This window comes from Theropithecus gelada, chromosome 16 (genome assembly GCF_003255815.1).
Source record: "Theropithecus gelada isolate Dixy chromosome 16, Tgel_1.0, whole genome shotgun sequence".
NCBI classification, from domain to species: Eukaryota; Metazoa; Chordata; class Mammalia; order Primates; family Cercopithecidae; genus Theropithecus; species Theropithecus gelada.
The window spans coordinates 49,935,411-49,958,529 of record NC_037684.1 but is presented as its reverse complement, the minus strand read 5'-3'; the positions used below and the strand labels follow the sequence as shown (position 1 = coordinate 49,958,529).

General features: G+C 52.9%; 1 protein-coding gene across 1 annotated transcript; it reads left to right on the top strand.

Moving 5' to 3' along the window:
• The first annotated feature begins 567 nt into the window (after nt 1-567).
• On the top strand, nt 568-22,420 carry ST6GALNAC2 (ST6 N-acetylgalactosaminide alpha-2,6-sialyltransferase 2). The gene is made up of 9 exons (XM_025361553.1): nt 568-1,115; nt 8,139-8,199; nt 12,939-13,113; nt 14,108-14,276; nt 14,697-14,835; nt 16,825-16,928; nt 18,696-18,779; nt 20,290-20,389; nt 21,524-22,420. The coding sequence occupies exons 1-9, from the start codon at nt 991-993 to the stop codon at nt 21,689-21,691; spliced, it is 1,125 nt and encodes a 374-aa protein (XP_025217338.1). The 5' UTR covers nt 568-990; the 3' UTR covers nt 21,692-22,420.
• Nucleotides 22,421-23,119: the final 699 nt, after the last annotated feature.

The following is a 23,119-nucleotide window of genomic DNA, read 5'->3' as shown; positions in this document are numbered from 1 at the left end:
TGCCATGTTGACCAGGTTGGAGTCCACTTTCCCTGGAAAGTGGGGCTGCAGCGTTCTCATGCTGGAAGTCCATCTTTTGCAATTTTTTTTTTTTTTTTTTTTTTTGAGACAGTCTCACTCTGTTGCCCAGGCTAGAGTGAAGTGGCACACTCTTGGCTCACTGCAGCCTCGACCTTCCGGGCTCAAGCGATTCTCCTGCCTTAGCCTCCAGAGTAGCTAGGATTACAGGTGCTCGCCACCACACCCGGCTAATTTTTGTATTTTTACTAGAGATGGGGTTTCACCATGTTGGCCAGGCTGCTCTCGAACTCCTGACCTCAAGTGATCCACCTGCCTTGGCCTCCCAAAGTGTTGGGATTACAGGCGTGAGCCACTGTGCCTGGCTGCAATGGTTTTTAATGTAATGTTGACTTCCTCATTGATTTGTCCCCCCTCCCAGCTGTCCTGGTGTCCGCAGACTGACAGGTCTGAGGGTCCTTTGGAGTGCGCCGGGCAGATCTCCGGCCGCCACCCACCCAACACGGAGTCTGGAAGTCGAGTGCCTGGCCCGGAGAGAGCAGAGCGCAGCCAGCGCGGCAGGTGGTGGCGTCTACCCGCACCTAGCCAAACCCGGACCGTGCGAGGAAAGCGCCCTGACCAAGCCGAGACTGGCGGCCTCCCGGGGCTGGGCGCTGGAGAGAGCGCAGTTGCAGGAGTGGCCGCTGCCGAAGTCCCTGGGCAGGGGGCAGGGCCAGAGGATTGCACGTTCCGGGTGCCGGGGCGACACTCTAGCCCCAGGGGACTCGCCGCCCAGCCCCCGAGGGTGCAGGAGCGTCTGGCCGCTCACCTGGGGCCGAGAGGGAGCTGCCGGGCGGGGAGGTGCCGCAGGCACCGGGCGGGCAGGGCGGGGCAGGACAGGACGGCCGCCTCCGCAAGTGCCACCCGACCCACCCGGGCCTCTCCCTTCTGCCCGGGACGTCGGCAGCCGGGGCGCTCGCGGGCCGGGGCTATATGGGGCTCCCGCGCGGGCCGTTCTTCTGGCTGCTGCTCCTGCTCACGGCTGCCTGCTCGGGGCTTCTCTTTGCTCTGTACTTCTCGGCGGTGCAGCGGTACCCGGGGCCCGCGGCCGGAGCCAGGTAGGCGCTGCCGCGCGCAGAGCGGGAGGGCGTGGGGGCGACCAGGGCGCGGGGAGGGCGCCCAGCCCAGGGCTCCCCGGCGGCCCGCAGTCCTCAGCCCAACCTCCGCGTCGACCCTTCTGGGGCAGCTCTCAGCAAGAACTCGGGCCGCGGCCCTTTGTCGCCAGAACCCCCTCCCAGCCTTAACCTCGTGCTGCCCGGACCCCGCGGCCTTTGCCTGGGTCCAAGGAAGCCCTCGCCCCTGCACCCTTGTTGGTGAAGTCCTCCCCCGCATGATGAGTACACTTTCTATTGTAGAAATCTACTGGGTCCCCGAAGCAGATAAAAACTTCCTTTTTTGTCGGGAACTCTCCCTCGGTAACGTCAGATACTGCTTTTTGGGCAGGGACCCAAGTCTCTGGTTTCCAACTTCGTGGGGACCCCCGGCCCGGCCGCGGCCAGTCGCCTTTCCCGCCCGCTGCAGTCTCTGCCCGCCTCGCGCCCGCTCCCTTCTCCCCGGCCTCTGCTCTTGGTATCTAGTTAAGCCGAGTGCGGGCGCGATCCGCGAAGAGGCGGGCCCCGGGGGAACAAGGGGCGACTTCTGGCTCCATCCGCGCTCTCCTCCCCGCGCCGCCTGCTGCGCTGCACTCCCTCCTCCTCCCTGGGCACTTTCCTCTCCTGGGTGCCCCACGAGGAGAACCTGGGAGCCGGCCTCTAGCAGGTGGTGGTTCCAGTGACTGAAGAAGCCGCAAAACGATTTCACTTAGCCTAAAAAAAGCGGACCAAGCCGTGGGAAGTCTGGGTTTGGGAGGAGGGAAGGGGCCGGCAGCCTCAGGGAGAGGCCTGCAGCCCCAGCCTTTCCCTTTCCGGCGCTTTTCCATCTGTGCACTCCCCACCAACCTTGCTGGGGGCCTAACGGGAAGAAAACAAAGTAAGTATCTGGTCTCCACAGATGCAGTCAAAGGACACACAAAAGTCGCAGAAGAATGTGAAACAGCTTGCCAGTGATCAGGAGTCCAGCGCTCTTAGAACAAAGGGTGTTCTAGCGGCGCCACCTGAAGTTCCTACATCTCCTTGTAGTCAGAATTGCGTAACGAGGGTACAAAACCTGACAAGGACTGAAGGCATTAAGAAAGAGGATCCTTGGCACCCCATGGCGACTTATGCCTGTAGTCCCAGCACTCTGGGAGGCCGAGGTGGGAGGATTGCTTGAGGCCAGGAATTCGACGCTGTGAGCTGTGATTGCATTACTGCCTTCCAGCCTGGGCGACAGAGCGAGACCCTGTCTCAAAAGAAAAGGAATCCTTGTCACTTGTATGTAAAGATGTTTAAAACACAAAGTATCTCAATGCAAAGAAATAATACATGTTTGATATGAGCCTGGGCAACATGGCGAAACCCCATCTCTACCAAAAATACAAAAATTATCTGGGCATGGTGGTGCATGCCTGTGCTTCCATCTATTTGGGGAAGCACAGGATCCCTTGAGCCCAGGAGGTCGAGGCTGCAGTGAGCTGTGATCGTACCACTGCACTCCAACCTGGGCAATACAGGGAGGTCCTGTCTCAAACAAAAAAAAAATAAGTTCAAGGTGATGGAAACGCTAATTAGCTGGTTTGCTTATTACACATCGCATACACGTATTGAAATACCACACTGTGGCAGGGCGCGGTAGCTCACGCCTGTAATCTCAGCACTTTGGGAGGCTGAGGCGGGCGGATCACGAGGTCAGGAGATGGAGACCATCCTGGCTAACACGGTGAAATCCCATCTCTACTAAAAAACACAAAAAATTAAAAGGCGTGGTGGTGGGCACCTGTAATCCCAGCTACTCTTGAGGCCGGGGCAGGAAAATGGCGTGAACCTGGGAGGCGGAGCTTGCAGCGAGCCGAGATGGGGCCACTGCACTCCTGCCTGGGCGACAGAGCAAGACTCTGTCTCCAAAAAAAAAAAAAATATATCACACTGTACCCTGTACATATGCACAAGTATGTGCCAATTAAAAATAATTTTATAAAAAGGAAGAGACCTCATCTAGCAGCTCAGCCCCACTCTGCATGTGACATCCTGCCCCACCAACACCACGGCCCTTGGGCTACTCTGGACCACTGCCTATGGGGTAGCCCTGCTCCACAAGGAGCAGAAAAAAAAAAAAAAAAAGGTCTTCACCAAACGTGGTTCCTCGACCTCGGACTTCTCAGCCTCCATAACTGTATGAAATGAATTCCTTTTCTTATAAAAATAATCTTTTGGGGACAGTCTCAATCGTCACCCAGGCTGGAGTTCAGTGGGTCTGTCTTGGCTCACTGTAACCTCCACCTCCTGAGCTAAAATGATTCTCCCACCTCAGCCTCCTGAGTAATACATTTTTTTTTAAAACACAAAATTATTTCAAGGTATCTAATACAACTTTAAGTATGAAGTTTACTATACTTCTATTATAATGCAACAATGTTTTTTTGTTTTGTTTTTTAAAAAAGATCTTTCCTCTTTTCAAAATGTAGTATGACTCAAGCACCTGGCCCTTTCCTGCTGTTTCACTATATTTGCACTGTAGCTTAAACCCCAGTGCGAGGCAGGTCAGGACTCAGCCTTGCTGTGAGAGGTGGATATTTAGTCTGGGAGAGAGTGGGAGGTGGATGGCATTCTGGGCAGAGCCAGCAGGCCACATGAGCTTCCCCAGCTAGGGACTGCAAATGGACATCCTGGCTACAGGGGACAGTCCAGGAAGATGGGCAGCTGGGACAGGTTCTACAGAGCCCAAGGAGGGGGCTCTTTAGTGCAGATTAGAATGGAGCCCAGTCTGGGAATTTCCTCATGGCAGAATCTGGATCAGTGGGTCCCGCACATGGGGATTTCTATTAAATGTTGTTGTTTTTTTTTTTGTTTTGTTTTGTTTTTGTTTTTTTTTTGAGACGGAGTCTTGCTCTGTCACCCAGGCTGGAGTGCAGTGGCCAGATCTCAGCTCACTGCAAGCCCCGCCTCCTGGGTTCACGCCATTCTCCTGCCTCAGCCTCCCGAGTAGCTGGGACTACAGGCGCCCGCCACCTCGCCCGGCTAGTTTTTTTTTTTTTTGTAGTTTTTAGTAGAGACGGGGTTTCACCGGGTTAGCCAGGATGGTCTTGATCTCCTGACCTTGTGATCCGCCCGTCTCGGCCTCCCAAAGTGCTGGGATTACAGGCTTGAGCCACCGCGCCCGGCTAATGTTGTTGTTGTTGTTGTTTAATAGAAGAGACAGTGAGAATCAACATAGGGCTGCCAGTTACTATCCATTGTCAACGTTATGTTTTTAAAAAGAGAACATTCTAGGGCTAAGTATTAAGAATATGAAGGCCGGGTACGGTGGCCCATGCCTGTAATCCTAGCACTTTGGGAGGCCGAGGCAGACAGATTGCTTGAGCCCAGGAGTTTGAGACCAGCCTGAGCAACATGGCAAAACCCTGTTTCTACTAAAAATACCACCAACAACAAAAAAATAGCCAGGCATGGTGACTTATGCCTGTGGCCTCAGCTACTTGGGGGGCTGAGATGGGAGGATTAGCCCAGGAGGTCGAGGTTGCAGTGAGCCAAGATCTTGCTGCTGCACTCCAGCCTGAGTGACAAAGTGAGAGCCTGTCTAAAAAATAAAAATAAAAAAATAATAAGGCCGGGTGCAGTGACTCACACCTGTAATCCCAATACTCTGGGAGGCTGAGGCGGGTGGATCACAAGGTGAAGAGATCAAGACCATCCTGGCCAACATGGTGAAACCCGTCTCTACTAAAAATACAAAACTTAACTGGGCGTGGTGGCATGCACCTGTAGTCCCAGCTACTTGGGAGGCTGAGGCAGGAGAATTGCTTGAACCCAGGAGGTGGAGGTTGCAGTGAGCCGAGGTGTACCACTGTACTACTCCAGCCTGGTGATCGAGAGAGACTCCATCAAAAAAAAAGAAAAAAAAAAAGTATATGATCTAAGTTGTGAGTAGAATTAGCGTTCTGAAAAACGCAGCACATGGTCCCCATATCTCCTCAGTCTGGTAAAACCTCCCAGAAGGGCATGTGCAGGCTGGCCCCCTTCCTATGCCCTCCCACGTGCCCCAGGCACTTGGATTCCTGACAGGCAGGGGCTGGAAGGATCGGTGGGAGCGTGTCTGGGAGAAGTTGCTGAGCACTAGGGATGCTCTGAAGTCGCACCAGGCCTCCCTGAGGATAGGGAGTTCAGGGCAGCAAAACTGAACTTGGACATTCCCCATCACCTCCCTTGCAGCTCTACCCGCCCCCACCGGCCCCCACCAGCCCCCACCGCTCCATGTCTTAACTCCACCCTGTTCCGCAGCTCCTCTGTCAGGCTTTCCAGCCTGGCTGCACAGCAGAATCACCTGGTTAGGGTGGGAGGGTAGGGATTAGACTCACCAATGCCCGCCCCCCCACTCCAGAACAATCAGATCAGAATCTCAGGAGTCAGGGCTGAACAATGGGGTTTTTCAAACCTCCCTGGGGGGTTTCATAGGCAACTAGTCTGAGCACCACTGTCCTAGTTCCTTCTCAGAGGGGGTCAGATTGTGCTCATGAGCAGGAACTATGGGATTATGTGGGCGGACAGGTGGACAGTCCAAGGGGGCAAGAGAGGGATGGGGGAAAGAATCAACCCTGCTCTTTCTGTGCCATCCCGCCAGGGTTTTATAGGAAACCTGGAAACCAAAGGGAGGCCAGATCCCGGGTTCCCTTGTGGCTCAGCCGCCTCAGCACCTAGAAGCAGGCAACAAGAGACCTTTGTTTCTCTTGCAAGATGCCAACTCAGTGTCCCCTGCACCTGCTCCCTGTGGCTGCTGGGGTGAAGGGAGGGGTCTGAGAGAAGCCTGGCCACCCTTTGGAAAGGGTAAGGACCCCTGTTCCTTCCTTCATGTTTTCCTTCTGCTCTGATTCAGGGGCCACCTAGTGCCTGGGAATTGGGCATTGGGAGGGGACAGGAACACTATCCCCTTACTGCCCTCTAGAAGGGACACTAATAATAGAGGCTGATACAGCAAGATCCTTTCTCTTCCTCCTTTAGGAAGTAATAATAGCTAACATTTCGAGGACACTTTTTTCTTTTTTTTTTCTTTTTGAGATCGAGTTTCGCTCTTTCGCCCAGACTGGAGTGCAGTGGTGCGATCTCTGCTCACCGCAACCCCCACCTTCCGGTTTCAAGTGATTCTCCTGCCTCAGCTTCCTGAGTAGCTGGGATTACAGGCATGTGCCAACACGCCTGGCTAATTTTTGCATTTTCAGTAGAGATGGGGTTTCACCGTGTTGGCCAGGTTGGTCTCAAACTCCTGACCTCGTGATCCGCCCGCCTCAGCCTCCCAAAGTACTGGGATTATAGGAGTGAGCCACCGTGCCTGGCCACCTAGAGGACACTTTTTATATGTGCTAACATACACTCTGTTTGAATCCTCCTAACAATCCAAGGAGCTCAATATGATTATCCCTATTGTATAGATGCAGAGACTGAGGTTCTGAAAAGTTCAGCAACTGCCCAAGATCACACAGCAGCCAAGTGGTGGAGTCAGGTTGCAAACCCAGGAAGTGAGGTTTCAGAGCTGTCTTAGTCTGTTTTGTGCTGCTATCACAGAACACCTGAGTTGGATCATTTACAAAAAACAGAGATTTACCTCTTATGGTTCTGGAGGCTGGGAAGTCCCAGGTCATGGGGTCTGTGTCTGGTGAGGGCCTTCTTGCTGCATCCTCATAGATGGAAGGCAGAAAGGCAAGAGAGCATGTATGCTCCAGAGAAGAGAGGCTGGATTCATCCTTGTATCAGGAACCCACTCCCACAATAACTAACCCACTCTTGCAATAACCAAATTAATCCATTCATGAAGGCAGAGCCCAAGTGACCTAATCACCCCTTAAAGTTCTCACCTCTCAACACTGTTGCATTGGGGATTAAGTTTCCAACACGTAAACTTTGAGGGACTCATTCAAACCATAGCAAGAGCCATAACCTTAACCAGGATTGTACTTCAGGGTTGGTGGGCATGACCCACACAAAGGGGAACGGAGGCCCAGTCATCTCAGACCTAATGCCTACCTCTGGGGCCCTGTCAGGGAGATCCTTCAGATGGTCACAGTTCCAGGTGGCTGGCAATCTTTTTTATTTTCATATATTTTAAACCACCATCTCACTGTTCTATAAACTCCACATTTCTGCCAGTTGCTGAGGGATGTCTTGATCTCTGAGTTTACACAGTGAAGTAAACCTAAGAAAGTGACAGTATCCTGTGTGCCTAAAGAGAAAAGACATGGCAAGAATAAGAGCACAGAGCTGGGCGCAGTGGCTCACGCCTGTAATACCAGCACTTTGGGAGGCCACGGTGAGCAGATCACCTGAAGTAGGGAGTTGGAGACCAGCCTGACCAATGTGGAGAAACCCCATCTCTACTAAAAATACAAAACTAGCTGGGCATGGTGGCGCATGCCTGTAATCCCAGCTACTCAGGAGGCTGAGGCAGGAGAATCACTTGAACCCGGGAGGCAGAGGTTGCAGTGAGCCAAGATTGTGCCACTGCACTCCAGCCTGGGTGACAAGAGCGAAACTCCATCTCAAAAAAACAAAAAACAACAACAACAAAAAGAATAAGAGTACAGAAGTGAAAAAATCAAAATAACAAACAGGCTTTTTTTTTTTTTTTTTTGAGAGAAGGTCTCACTGTCACCTAGGCTACAGTACAGTGGCACAATTATGTTCACCGCAGCCTTGACCCCTGGTCTCAAACAATCTTCTTGCCTCAACCTCCTGAGTAGCTGGGACTACAGGTGCCTGCCACCATGCCCAGCTAATTTTTTTAATTTTGTAGACATGAGATCTCGCTATGTTGCCCAGGTTGGTCTCCAACCCCCGGTCCCAAGTGATCCTCCCGCCTCAGTCTCCCAAAGCACTGGGATTACAGGTGTGAGCCACCACGATAGGCACAGACAAACTTTGTCCGCCCCTAGAGCTAAGGGAGTCAGTCAGTCCAAAAGCTTCCAAGGGGTAGGTCAGAGCTGCTGACCCCTGCTTTTTTTCTGCTTTCTCCCCCAGGGACACCACATCATTTCAAACATTCTTGCAACCCAAGGCATCGAATTCTTGGACAGGAAAGGTACAGTGGTCGACTACCCTGTGGCAGTTTTGAGCACCCTCAGATTAGTGAGGAGGAGGGAAGAAGAGCGAACAAGAACATTCTCATGAGATTGCTGGGCAGGAGCTCTTCGGAACGCCTTAAGTTACGAGCTGAGCATCCATCCCTTCAGGGCCGCTCAGACCTGACTAATAGGGTTTCTTGTGGCCCAACAGCAGGGAAAGATGAATAAATATATACTCATGGGGTGTAGCAGCTGAACAGTTCTTCGGAGTCTTAAGATTGTATCTTAAATAGTCCTGTGAATTTTATATTCTACTCCTCAAAATATCTACTTCGTATAAAAGTCCCATTTAAACTGCTCACCCTGGAGCAAACTCCAAGCTCTGGAAAGATGCCCTTGCTTGCCCAGAAGGTTTGAGAAGCTTCAGGGCCCTGCCTCATAACCGTAAGTAACAGACAGCGTTGATTTGGGGACTTTACCTGTGTTCTCTCACTGAAGCCTCATAGCAACCCTAGAATGTGGCCCTTACAAATGAGCAAAATGAGGCACCAAGAAAAAGAGGTAGTCCTGGGGTTTGAGCCTCTTGTCTAGAACCTGGCTCAGAACCATTGTGCAATACAGCCTCCCCCACCCCACCCCACTCCACCCCACCCTGGCTCCATGTGCTGCCGTTAATCAGGATGATGACTGTGTTGTTCTGGATTAATACAGGCTTAACAGGTGTTTTCCATGCCCAAGAGACTAAACTGGGACATGTGGACTGGGGCCTCAGGGAGAAAGATTTCACTGCATGCTAGAGCTTAGTGACAGCCAAGTTGTTCAGAGACACAGCAAGTAGCCCTGGGCAGGTCATGGGGGCCCTGTCTTAAGAACAGAGGCCGCTGGACGCAGTGGCTCACACCTGTAATCCCAGCATTTTGGGAGGCCGAGGCGGGCGGATTGCCTGAGTTCAGGAGTTCGAGACCAGCCTGGGCAACACAGTGAAACCCCGTCTCTACTAAAATACAAAAAATTAGCCGGGCATGGCAGCGGGCACCTATAATCCTAGCTACTTGGGAGGCTGAGGCAGGAGAGTTGCTTGAACCCGCGAGGCAGAGGTTGCAGTGAGCCGAGATCGTGCCGCTGCACTCCACCCTGGGAGACAGAGTGAGACTCCGTCTCCAAAATAAACAAATAAATAAATAAATACAGAGGCCAGTGGATACTTGATTGGTAGGTTGAAGAGAGACCTCCAGCACCTTAGGAGTGCTTGGACCAGGTCACCTTCAAGATTCCTGAAGTCTTTTCCACCTTGACCCTTGAGCTGTTCAATGCTAATTGACATATGTCCCCATCTGGTCTAAAACAAAGGGTTTGAGGTGGCTTTTGGACACATATTAGAAGGCAAAAATGGCTAGGTGCGGTGGCTCACGCCTGTAATCTCAGCACTTTGGGAGGCCAAGGTGGGTGGATCACCTGAGGTCAGGTGTTTGAGACCAGCTTGGTCAACAAGGTGAAATCCCATCTCTACTAAAAATATAAAAATTAGCCAGGCATGGTGGTGGATGCTTACAATCCTAGCTACTAGGGAGGCTGAAGCAGGAGAATTGCTTGAACCTGGGAGGTGGATGTTGCAGTGAGCTGAGATTGCTCCACTGCACTCCAGTCTGGGCAACAGAGCAACACTCTTGTCTAAAAAAAAAAAAAAAAAGGGCACAAACATAAAATACAATAAAATGAGGAAATGAGGAAATGAGGGAAGGAGAAGAAGTAAAGAAATGAAAATAAGACAATGTAAAATAAGCGCAGGAAAAAATGTGTCACAAAGTGGGAGACATGTCATATATCTAGCTCTGAGCTTCCTGGTGGTCAGAGCTAAGGAAACTTTGACACCACATCCATGGGATAAACGCAAGCCAGCTGTCAGTTCTGCTATAATGCTTACTTTGAAATTGTTAATTTGGTCCAGGCACAGTGGCTCACGCCTGTAATCCCAGCACTTTGGGAGGCCGAGGTGGGTGGATCACCTGAGATCAGGAGTGTGAGACCAGTCTGGTCAACATAGTGAAACCTCATCTCTACTAAAAATACAAAAAATTAGCCAGGCGTGGTGGCAGGCACCTATAATCCCAGCTACTTGGGAGGCTAAGGCAGGAGAATTGCTTGAACCCAGGAGATGGAGGTTGCAGTGAGATGAGATCACACCATTGTATTCCAGCCTGGGCAACAAGAGTGAAATTCTGTCTCAAAAAAAAAAAAAAGAAAAGAAAAAGAAATTGTTAGTTTGTTCCAACAAGATTGACATATTAGGGGCTGGACCCGGTGGCTCACGCCTGTAATCCCAGCACTTTGGGAGGCCGAGGAGGGCAGATCACAAGGTCAGGAGATTGAGACCATCCTGGCTAACACGGTGAAACCCCGCCTCTACTAAAAATACAAAAAGTTAGCTAGGCGTGGTGGCAGGCACCTGTAATCCCAGCTACTCGGGAGGCTGAGGCAGGAGAATGGCGTGAACCTGGGAGGCGGAGCTTGCAGTGAGCCAAGATAGCGCCACCGCACTCCAGCCTGGGTGACAGAGTGAGACTCTGTCTCAAAAAAAAAAAAAAGAAATGACATATTAGGAAACAATCTGAGCATCACATAAATTTTGCATTTTCTTTTTTTTTTTCTTGAGATGGAGTTTCGTTCTTGTTGCCCAGGCTACTGTAGCCATCTTGGCTCACTGCAGCCTCCGCCTCCCAGGTTCAAGTGATTCTCGTGCCTCAGCCTCCCAAGTAGCTGGAATTACAAGCATGTGCCACCACGCCAGGCTAATTTTGTATTTTTAGCACAGATGGGGTTTCACCACGTTGCTCAGGCTGGTCTCAAATCCCTGAACATAGGTGAATCCACCCGCCTCTGCTTCCCAAAGTGCTGGGATTATAGGCATAAGCCACTGTGCCCAGCCTGGATTTTCTTTTGAGTGATTTTGTCAGTGAAAACTCTAGATTAACATAGAAACCACACCCAACTCAGCAGAGCCACGCAAGAATACACAAAAAGTATTTTTTTGTGTATGTGCACCTGAGATCTCCATCAGCTTCACTGAGTATGTTGAGTTCACCTGCCCTAGTGAGCCTGGTGGCACAATTCCCTCCGATTTCAGACAACCTTCTTTCCACCATTTCACAATATCACACAAACTGCCCCCTTCCGACACCCACTTCCACTCCCACTTCCACATCAATCTCAAGTATTCTTTAACCATGGGACATCCGTAAAACTGTGCTTCTGTCTTTCTTCGATTTGTATCTTTGGTTTTATGCATTCCTGACAGCTTTTCAGTGTTATGTCACTCATCCCATTTTCTCAAAGTCCATGGTTTTTTGTTTTGCCATTGTTGTTGTTTTGTTTTGTTTTTGAGATGGGGTCTCACTCTGTTGTCCAGGCTGGAGTGCAGTCTCAATAGCTCACTGCAGCTTCAATCTCCCAGGCTCAAGCAATCCTTCCACCTCAGCTTCCCAAGTAGCTGGGACCACAGGCCTGGGCCACCATGCCTGGCTAATTAAAACAATTTTTTTTGCAGACATGGGGTCTTGTTATATTATGGAAACTCCTGGCCTCAAGTTATCCTCCCGCCTTGACCTCCCAAAGTGCTGGCATTACAGGGGTGAGCCCCCATGCCCGGCTGCCCCATGGTCATGGTTGCATAGCTTTGCACAGCATGGTGATATTCAGCCACTCACAAGTTGCATTATAGCAGAAATTACTGTACAGCTATTTCCTGCTTTGCCCTTTGATCAAACCAATGGCTTAACAAAGAGCCCCATTCAGGAGTAATAGAAGGCCTGCCCAGGCCATGACTGTGTGTGATTCTGACCTTGTGAGATCATGGGCAGACAAGGCTGGGGCCTGTTTCCTGACCTCACCCTCCCTCAAGGCCCACAAGTACAGAGGTGCTGTGTTCCTTCCCCGTAGCTGCTGGAACAAATGATCACAGCCTGGGGGGCTTCGATCCACAGAAATTGAATCGTCACAGTTCTGGAGCCCAGAAGCCCAGAATCAAGGTGCTGGCAGGGCCACGCTGCCTCTGAAGGCTGGAAGAAGGCCTCTCCTGCCTTTCCCCAGCTCTGGCGGCTCCACGTCCTCTTTGGTTTGTGACGCATCACACAGATCTCTGCTTCATCATCACTTGGCCTCCTTATAAGGATGCTAGTTAGGGCCCGACCTCACCCTATATGACCTTCTCTTAACTAACTCCATCTCCAAAGACCCTAGATCCAACTAAGGTCACATTCCAAGGCTCTGGGTAATGAATTTTGGGGGGACATTTCTAGGCCCTGAAGGCACCACTGGAAAGAAAGACCACGGATCTTCCTGGCAGCCTGTTCATGCGCAAATCATACAGCAAGTACCAGCAGGGTTAGGGTTTGCATCCAGGTGATGGCCTCAGCCCAGCCCAGGCTGAAACTCCTCCACCAAAGGGCAGGCAGGTCAGACCCATGCATCAGAAAATGCCCAAGTTTGCTCAAGCGTGAGGTGAAGGAGTATGAGGCCAGAGCCATCAGGCCAAGGGGACATGGCCTCTGGGAGAGGAAGAGCTAGGGAGGCTAAATCCAGAAAGTTCCCAGACCCCCTAGCAGCCAGCTCAGTTCAAAAATGCAAGGATGGCCCTGATCTGGAGGGGACAGGGCAGGCCTTCCCTTACAACTCCCAACTACCCTGCAGGGTCTGCGGGGAGTCCCACCCATCCCAGCCCCCACCTAACAAGGCTCAGCCCTCACCTTCTTACCCACAGGGCCAGGCCTGCCGACACCTGCTTCACCTGGCCATTCAGCGGCACCCCCACTTCCGTGGCCTGTTCAATTTCTCTGTTCCAGTGCTGCTGTCGGGGGAACTCTTCACCCCAGAGCTCTGGGACCGCCTGAGCCAACACAAAGCCCCGTATGGCTGGCGGGGGCTCTCTTACCAAGGTAATCCAGGCCCACTGTCTCTCACCTGCCTTCTCTCAGCTTCCTGCTCTTGGCCCTGAGGTAGGCCAGACCTCCCTGCCCTCATAGCACTGGTGATACAGGGCCTCTCTGTCCCCCTCTCCTCCCAGAAGCCCCAGCTATGCAACTCCTGCCTCACCTCCCTCCTCCGTCCAAGCACCCAGGGGTCAGTGAGAGGCCTGGGGCTGCCCCCGCCAACAGCCCTCACCGACCTGGGGCCTCCCTGGCAAGAAAGGCTGCAGCGTCCAATGGTGGCCAAGGAAAGAGGCTGTGGGGCCTCAAACCACCTCACTCACGGTTGCTGCTGCAGGAACTCCCACACCGCAGGCCCAGAGCCCCCTCTACATTACACTTGCACCCAAACCCCCACTGGCCTCCGATTCTTTTCTTTTGCAATATACAGTCTTTTTTATTTTTGAGACGAGTCTCGCTCTGTCATTCAGGTTGGAGTGCAATGGCACAATCTTGGCTCATTGCAATCTCCACCTCCCGGGTTCAAGTGATTCTTGCGTCTCAGCCTCCCAAGTAGCTGGGATTACAGGCATGCCCACCACACCTGGCTAATTTTTGTATTTTTAGTAGAGTCAGGGTTTCACCATGTTGCCCAGGCTGGTCTCGAACTCCTGGCCTCAAGTGATCTGCCCGCCTCACCCTCCCAAAGTTCTGGGATTACAGGCATCAGCCACCATGCCCGGCCCAGTCTTTTTAAAGCTCTGAGCCCACTTCTCTAGGAATAGTCTTAAGAGGATAAGTTATTCGGGTTAAGACAAGTGAAGGCCGCCAAGCCCCCTCTTCCACTGTCAGCTTTTCTGTTCTCCCCCACCCAGACATCTCCTTCCCCTTCCACCCTCTGTGCTTCTTGGGAGGAGCTGGGGTCAGGCCTCAGGGGACATGGGGCACCAGAACCAGCCTAGGGAAGGCCCCAGGTGCCCCGATGCCAGCCCTTCTTATGGCTGCTCCCCATCTGCACCCACAGCCATCGCCTCCACCCTGAGCCTTCTGAACAGCTCAGAGAACGCCAAGCTGTTCGCTCCGCCCAGGGACTCCCCTCCAAAGTGTATCCGGTGTGCCGTGGTGGGCAACGGAGGCATTCTGAATGGGTCCCGCCAGGGTCCCAACATCGATGCCCATGACTATGTGTTCAGGTATGAGGGGCACGGGCTGGGGAGGGGCGGGAGGGAGAGTTGCCCGGAGGGTGGGGGGGTCTCCCCCAGGGGCAGTGGGCTATGGCAGCAGTGGCCTGGGCAGCTCAGCAGTTGTGACGGGCACATGGACATGGACAAGGCAAACACAAACAGTAGGCCCTGAGGACAGAGCATGGGTGCCTGTGCAGGGGACCCGGGAGGAAGCAGCCACCAGGGCCACCTCTACCTACTCACAGGGCGTCACCCCATGAGGTCTGGAGGAGTGGGATTCTGGCTGACAACTGGGCACTGGTACTGCCGTGGGCAGAAGGAGTGGTCGTACAGAGGCAGGGGGGACAGGCCAGGCAGAACCGTGGAGATGGAAGCAGAACAGACGGCCTGGTGTAACCACAGACACTGACAGGCTTCTGTGCTGACCAGACTCAATGGAGCTGTGATCAAAGGCTTCGAGCGCGATGTGGGCACCAAGACTTCCTTCTATGGTTTCACTGTGAACACAATGAAGAACTCCCTTGTCTCCTACTGGAACCTGGGCTTCACCTCCGTGCCACAAGGACAGGTGAGGCCTCTGGCAGGCATGCCATTATAGTTAACAATGGCACCACTGTTCCTGGAGTCCCCTCAGTGGGGGGCCACAGGGCTCACACACCCTGGTCCAGTGGGTGCAGAGGGTGTGCTAGGACTCTGGATACACAAGATGGCCACTGAAGATGAGGGCAGGATCTGGTCCCGGACTCCCCGCGGATTCAGGCGGCACAGGACTCCTCTGCAGCATGGGACATGAATGGCTAGCATTTACCAAATGCTTACGACTTGCCAGGCACTTTACAGAGACCGTGCGACCCATGGTTTCACTGGTGAGGGGATAAAAGCCTGGCACCTTTCATTCAGTGAGTCAGCGGTAGGGTCAGGATTTGAACCCAGAGTACCCCCCACCTTGAGAGTTGGCATTCTTTGGGGAGCTCAGCCTGTCCTAGCGATTCCCAGGGGAAGGGGATTTATGGAGTTCCTCCTGTGTTCCTAGCATGTTACAGGGCACACACACGGTCACCACAGCAGCCCTCAGTGGGACCCTTGTCCCCATTTCCAGATGACAAAGCAGAGACGCTGATAGGTTCAGGAACGTGTCCAAGGTCACCCAGCTGGAACCATCTAGATCTAGGCCCCTCTGACCCGAGCCCTGGCGTTGTTTCCATTTCCCCACATTGGCCCCTGGAAGAATGTGGTGTGGCCTCTCGAAATCTCACAATAGCCCTGTATAGGAAACTGAGGGTCAGAGACACTGAGGGACATGCACCAGGTGGCAGCCAGTGCATGGGAGCCAGCATCTGGCCCTACCTGCTGGCCTCCAGGTTCCTCCACCCACACCCAGGGGCCGTAACTCAAAGCTTCCCTCCTCAGGTGCTGTGGGTGCTACATGCAGGGTTAGGGGGATCCCAGGAAAAGGGAATCTACGGTGCTGGAAGAAGCTGAGCTGGGTTTCTAGAAGCTTCTTCCCCTGACCAGGGGCTTAAGGAGTGTCCTACCATAGTGTCTACACCACAGTGAGTCCTCACACTAGAACCTCTCTTCTGTGAAGTGGAACAAAATGGAGCAGCTTTAGACTTTTTGTTTTTGTTTTTGCTTTGAGACGGAGTCTCCCTCTGTCACCCAGGCTGGAGTGCAATGGTGTGATCTCAGCTCACTGCAACCTCTGGCTCCTGGGTTCAAGTGATTCTCCTGCCTCAGCCTCTCAACAAGCTGAGATTACAGGCACGCACCACCACGCCTAGCTAATTTTTATACTTTTAGTGGAGACAGGGTTTCACCATGTTGGCCAGGCTGGTCTTGAACTCCTGACCTCACATCATCTGTCCGCCTCGGCCTCCCCAAATTGTTGGGATCATAGGCGTGAGCCACCGCGCCCGGCCTCAGTTTCGGTGTAGCCACAGTACACGTATGAGTTATCTATTACTGTGTAACAGATGACCTCAAAACTTGGTGACTTTAAACAACAAACATCATCTTGTGGTTTCAATGGGTCAGGAATTTGGGGGGAGCTTAGTGGAAGGTTTTGGCTCAAGTGACGGAGATGATGGGCTGCATCGTCTGAGAGACCCAAAGCTTGACTGGGGCTGACATCAAGGCGGCGTCTCACAGGCCCTTGCCACTTGGGCCTCCCTGTAGGCTGAGTGTCCTCACGACATGGCAGCTAACTTCATCCAGAGTGAGTGATCTGAGAACGTAAAGGAAGCCACAGCACCTTTTATGACCTAGTCTCTAAGCCATGCACCATCACTTTCCTTTTTATCGGAAAAGTCCTGTATATGCGTCGCGAAGTCCAGCCCATACTCTAGGGGAAGGCAATTGGGTGCCACCTCCTGAAGGAGCATTAGAGGATTTGCAGGCCTACACTGAAACCAGTACCGTACCTCTGGGTGGGAATGAAAGTTATTTAAGGGAAATTCTCCGGTCGGCTCAGCGGGCAAGGTTGGGTGGAGGGCTGTCCACACGGAGGAGCTAAGCATGGCCTGGTTCCCCTCTGGGCTCATTGTCTCTATTCTGACAGGACCTGCAGTATATCTTCATCCCCTCAGACATCCGCGACTATGTGATGCTGAGATCAGCCATTCTGGGCGTGCCTGTCCCTGAGGGCCTAGATAAAGGGGACAGGTGAGCAGCCAGGCCATGGTGGTGTGGGGCGTGGTGGAGGGGCAGGGGCGCTATGGTTGTCTCCCTTTTGCTCCCAGGGCCCATCATGGGGTAAGAGGAGGCGGGTGAAGGGCAGCAAGAAAAGCCCTAAGAATTCAATCATCTCCAATTATTCACGTAACTCAGCACTGGGAAATTCTACTTTCTGTCCACCCCTGGAAAGCCCAGGTGACCCTCCGGGTTCCCAGTAGCCCTCTGGGGTGGTGGGCTCGGGGCGGGAGAGGCAGCTTTTCTGAATGGGACGAGGTCTGGCTCCTCGGCTTCAGGCTGTGCTCTCCCTGCCCAGCCCGGCTGCCCCCGGCGGCTCCAGGTCACAAACTGGGCAGGGTCTGCCGTCCCATTGAGCACACTGTGCTGGAAGCCAGTCGGGGCCAGTCTGTGCCACTCCTCCTGGTGGGCATCCGTCCCAGGGTCATGCCTGTGACACGGGAGAGCAGACTCAAGGCCCAGCATCCTGAGAGGCGGAAACAATGGGCCCTTTGTCTTCTTTCCCACCTTCCTGCACAGCAGGCCTGGGTCCAGCTCTCTTGAGCCACCACCTGACCCTCATCTGAACCTCCTCCCGGGGGTTCTGAGATAATTTCTTGTCCCTGAGATCAGGTCCCTAAAAATCAACGCCACTGCTGTGGCCCAGACAACCAGCCCTATCTCTGGGGTCTCCCTGAGGACATCTCACCCACCCCCACAGAGCGGCTTTACAGGTGGTCCTTACGGGTTAAGGGCTCTAAAGCCAGGCCCACCCCGCCCCCCGCCCTGGTGATTACCCAACAATTGCTTCCACTGCTGGTCTGAGCTGGGCTTTGTGACACGCTGGGCTTGGGCTCTTGGGGCTGCCTCAGAGACATCGGGTGGACCTAAGCCTCCCCAACACCAATGAGCTCCCCTTCCCACACCCCTAATCCGTCCCCTACCCAGTCTCCCTCCCAGTCCCGTTCCAATAGCATTGTCACCCCTCCAGGCCAGCAGCCTCATGAGAGCTCAGCCCCTTCCCCCACTCGGGGCTCTTCCTCCCGGCCCCCCTCCCACCCTCCCACCCCAAGTGCCTCACAGCCCTCTTCCCGGACTTCCTCCCTGAACCCCAGTCCTCAGGTCCAACACGTGCCCCGCGGGGCCGCCCAATCCTCCACCCCACCCACCTCCAAATCTCCCTCCCAGTCTGGTTTCAAATCCCTCTCTCGAAACCCTTCCCTAACCCCCACTGTGCCCCCCAAGTCCTTCTACAGCCCTGCCCCCTCATCTTCCTATATCGGACCAATTCAGAACATCCCATCCTATATCACCCCCTATGTGCCCCGTTTTCTGAAGGAGCCCCCCTTTTTCCAGCCCCCCACAGCACCACTTCCCCAAAACCCATGCTTTGCCTGTCCCTCTCCCTGCCCTGCCCGGAAGCCCCCACCCCCTCCTGACTCGCTCTACTTACCTCTCCTTCCCCCGCCCCCCCACCACCCCCAGTTTCACTGCCCCTTCCCAACTCCCCCCGGTCTGTTCATGCCCCCCTCCTCTCTCTCCTACACCCCACCCGTGGAGGTCCTGGTGAGCGGGAAGCCACATGTGGTCCCCACCGTGCTGCCTGCCACCTTCTACACCCCCTTCTCCCGCTACTACTCCCAGCCCCGCTCCTACCGCTCAGGGTACCGCGGCTACTCTGGCACCCTGACCCTCCCCTCCATCTCCCCCTTGCAATACGACGGCTCTGGGCGCTCTGTCCACTTCTATCATGGGTCCTAGGCCGCACACTTATTTTGGACCAGAAGCTTCTGCCAGTAAATTCAAGCTGCTACATCCGGACTTCATCAGCTACCTGACAGAAAGGTACGGAGTGGGGTGCCTGAAGAACAGCGTCCCTTTCCTTCCCGCTTTTACATACCCACCCTACATCCAGGCAGAGCCCTCCCACGAGCCCCACACACTGACCAATAACCAGAGCTCCAATGTCCCGAGTGCTGTGTGCGAAGCACTGTCACTTCATTTACTGTTTTATTTAGCATCTTGATAGAGAGAGTGTGATATATGTCAGTCCCCAAGAAATGGACAGGAAACTCAGGATAACTCAAGGTGTATTTACTAGGAACTGTTCACAAAGGCAGACTGGGAGTTGGGGGCCATAACGTGCACAGCAGCAGTGGGGCTGTCAGCAGCAGGCCATCAGAATCTTCAGGCCCAAACATACCGACACAAGGTGCGGGGAGGGACCCAGGCAACAGCCTCCACCCCTCCCCTCCCTTCCCTCCCTCCTGCCAGGAGTTCTCAATATGGATGTGCATATGGCCCTCGTCCAGGGTTGTTGAAAGGGTGGTGGGGGCAAGTGCCATCAGTGGGTAGAGGCCAGGGATGCTGCTGAACGTCCCCGTTTAGCAACAAAGAAGCACCTGGCCCCAAACGTCAACAGCACTGAGACCGAGAAACCCTGCTGTGGACCAGAGGCTCGAATCCCAGGGCAGGGAGCTGTTGGAGAGGGGTGAGTGGATCTAGGGAGGTAAATGAAGCCCCTCCAACTAGTCCCATGCTACAGAGGAAGACAGGCTCAGAGAAGTCAGGTGATCGGCCTGGCACAGCTTGATGTCAACTCAGGCCTGAGGTCAGAGCCGGTGGTCACACCCCGGCCTCACTCTTGGACTGTGTGGGTCCAGTCACAGGGTCTGAGCTCTCTGTCCCTCACATGTGATTTCTACTTTTTTTTTTTTTTTTTTTTTTGAGACGGAGTCTGGCTCTGTCGCCCAGGCTGGAGTGCAGTGGCCAGATCTCAGCTCACTGCAAGCTCCGCCTCCCAGGTTTACGCCATTCTCCTGGCTCAGCCTCCCGAGTAGCTGGGACTACAGGCGCCCGCCGCCTCGCCCGGCTAGTTTTTTGTATTTTTTAGTAGAGACGGGGTTACACCGTGTTCGCCAGGATGGTCTCGATCTCCTGACCTCGTGATCCGCCCGTCTCGGCCTCCCAAAGTGCTGGGATTACAGGCTTGAGCCACCGCGCCCAGCCATGTGATTTCTACTTAATCAAGATGTGGGGTAGAGAGAAACCGCAGTCTCAGGCTAAATTAACAGGCCACCTATGCCCTTGGCAGTGTGGTTACTTAGTAGCTTGGGGTGAAAACAGGCTGTTGCCAAAAGGGGGAAGGATTTCACCTGTGGTTCCTCTTTCTCACCCCCCACCTTACCTAAGGTCTCAAAGAACTTTGCATTTGGTCCGCTTGGACCAAATAAAGAACTGATAGGAGTAGAAGGCCCTGAGTTTTTGAAGTTTTCCCACCTATCTGAACGTGTAGTTGTGAAGCGTGATGATACAACCATCAAGCTGGTGAGCTGAAACGTCGTTTTGCTTCCAGGTTCTTGAAATCAAAGTTGATTAACACCAATTTTGGAGACCTATATATGCCTAGTACCGGGGCTCTCATGCTGCTGACAGCTTTGCATACTTGTGACCAGGTAAGAGGCCTTCTCTTCCAGAAGCCCATGCCGGCAGAACATAGAACAGAACCCTGCAGGATCCCCTGATACTCCTTACCCTCGGACCTGGGACTCTTGGCCTCTGTTCACGGAATCCCCAGCTCCAAGAGTGCTGCCGGTGCTGCCCACTTCCTTGCCCACCACCCAGGGCCCTTTGAAGGGCAGGCAGGTCCTGGACCAGCCTTGCCTTGGCTCCTGACATCTTCCCCAGGCTTCCTTCTTCCGCTCTTCTCCAAGGCAGCCACTCAATATGGTATTTAAGGCTCAAATAATCAAACTGCCCTTGTGAAAGCCAATCTCCTCAACACACTGGGCTGAATAAGGACATTCTTTTATGGGGACATCCCAGAGCGGGGGTGGGGCAGTAGGTTTAGCCTCCCACACACAAACACACAATACTTGGAAAGCACCTAAGAGTCATTCCTGATGGGATGTGGCCCATGTGAACCTCGTGGAGGCAGGGGCCAAGCAGCAGCTTTCAAGGAGAGGCCATGGCCCATGTTAAGCTGCTACGGACAGCTGGAGGCCAAACGCCACTCCATGACTCAGGCCTGTATCTTTTCCCTCTTTTTTCTTTTTTGAGACAGGGTCTCAACTCTGTCGCTCAGGCTTAAGTGCAGTGGTGTGATGATCCCCAAGTAGCTGGGATCACAGGCAGGTACCGCCACATCCGGCTCATTTTTTTTTTTTTTTTTTTTAACTTTTTGTAGAGACGGGGTCTCACCATGTTCCCCAGGCTGGTCTCAAACTTCCAAGCTCAAGTGATCCTCCCACCTCAGCTTTCCAGCATTGGGATTACAGGCGTGAGCCACCATACCGGGCCTTTTCCTATTTTAATGCAGGAGTGTCTTGACTGCAGTCCCCAATTAGGATGGGGAGAGAGTAGTAATGGGCTTTTGCATCCACCCTCCAGTTCCAAACCCAGCTCTGGCAATCACCAGCTATGCGACGTGGGGACACAGTGAGTCACCCCTGAATCCATCTCGCCACTTGCTAAGTGGGAATAAGCCCTAGACCATTATCCTCACCTCAGCAGGGGGACACCTTTCTAAACTTATGTCACTTCACACTAGATGCTCAACAAATACTAATCCAATGACTATCCTTGCCCAGGTCAGTGCCTATGGATTCATCACAAGCAACTACTGGAAATTTTCCGACCACTATTTCGAACGAAAAATGAAGCCATTGATATTCTATGCAAACCACGATCTGTCCCTGGAAGCTGCCCTGTGGAGAGACCTACACAACGCTGGCATCCTTCGGCTGTACCAGCGCTGACCCCAAGGCACTGAACCCTTTGCTTCTTCAAGACTTGCGGCCCTGATCCTCTCAAGTGGCCAAAAGCTTTTTTCTTAACTTTTCAATCTTCACCTTCCTTTCTTTCCAACAGAGGGCACTGGGGTGAATTCACGACTATCATCGAGGTCTGTTCAATCCAGGACACCCCAGCTTGTCCTTGGCTCATCCAAGAAAACTCCTCTATGCATCTAAAACAACACATCTCAATCTTGGCCAAGGGAAAATGGACTGCTTTGCTGGATTTGCACTGAGCAACTTTAGGAAATGTCGGTGGAGTGTTCACCAAGATCAAACAGCAGTACAGGTGAAAGGCAAACACACAAGCTCCAGCCCAAATCCTCCTGGTGGCGCATCCTACCCCAGAGGCTAAAGTGATTCAAGGACTTCAGGACACCTCTTAAGAGCCTTTCTAAGAACATGATAGGCTTACTTCTGCTCCATAATAAAGTGGGAGAAAAAAGAATGTAACTTAAGACTAGATAACTGTGTACATGATGGACCATTTTCTTTTTTTTGGCTGGGTCGAGAAATCATATAAAATGCAGGGTGTTCAGCATGCAGATCACTCTCAGAACACTGGGAGGGTCTGGCACTCGATGGGGGTTAGTTGCCTGGCAGCCTGCCTGCCACTGAGGGAAGTCCCATTAGAGACGTATCCCCACCTTGTCACCAACAGGATGATGTTACCAGGTAATAAACCCTCATCCTTGTATCTTGGCTTCGGTAAATTTGAACTTAGCTGACGGCAGTTTCCTAATTTTATTGTAAGTGGCTTTAAAGAAGTCTCATCCAAGTTATCACACAGCACTTAACCCAGCCCTGGGATTTACTGTCTTGATGACTAAATGGCTCTGCACAGTGTGAGATGCTTCAGTGTGCAAGGCAGCAGCGGGAGGGGGGGAGGTCTTCACAGGGACAGCTGGCAAGAGACTTCCCGAGGCACATCAATCATGTTGGTCAATTTAGGGCACGGTCTGGTTCTGTAGTTTTGAAAGGCTGATTCTATTAGCACACTTTACAAGAGGGATGGGGATTAACTCAGTCACCAGAAACGAAATACCCCTTCAGAAATTCAGAGACCTCTGATGAACAGAACAGACATTTGGGCTTTAATTGCTAAAGCAGCTACCTACTTGGGGAAACCATGGCATTCTGCTGCCTGGACAGCAGGAATTAAGATTTCAGAGTTGCTGGCACCAGAACAGAGCCTCTCAGCTCGCTTCACCTTGGCAACCTTAAATAGTCCCTCTTTGGTCTCCATGATAGCAGTATGTTCCTTTGGATAGAATACTTAGTTTGGAAAGAATGTAGTCAAATGTGGGATATGTAAGCACCCCTCAACGGTCACAATCCATCCTAGTATCTTATATAGTGATTTTAAAAAAAAATTTATTGGACTTACGGTTC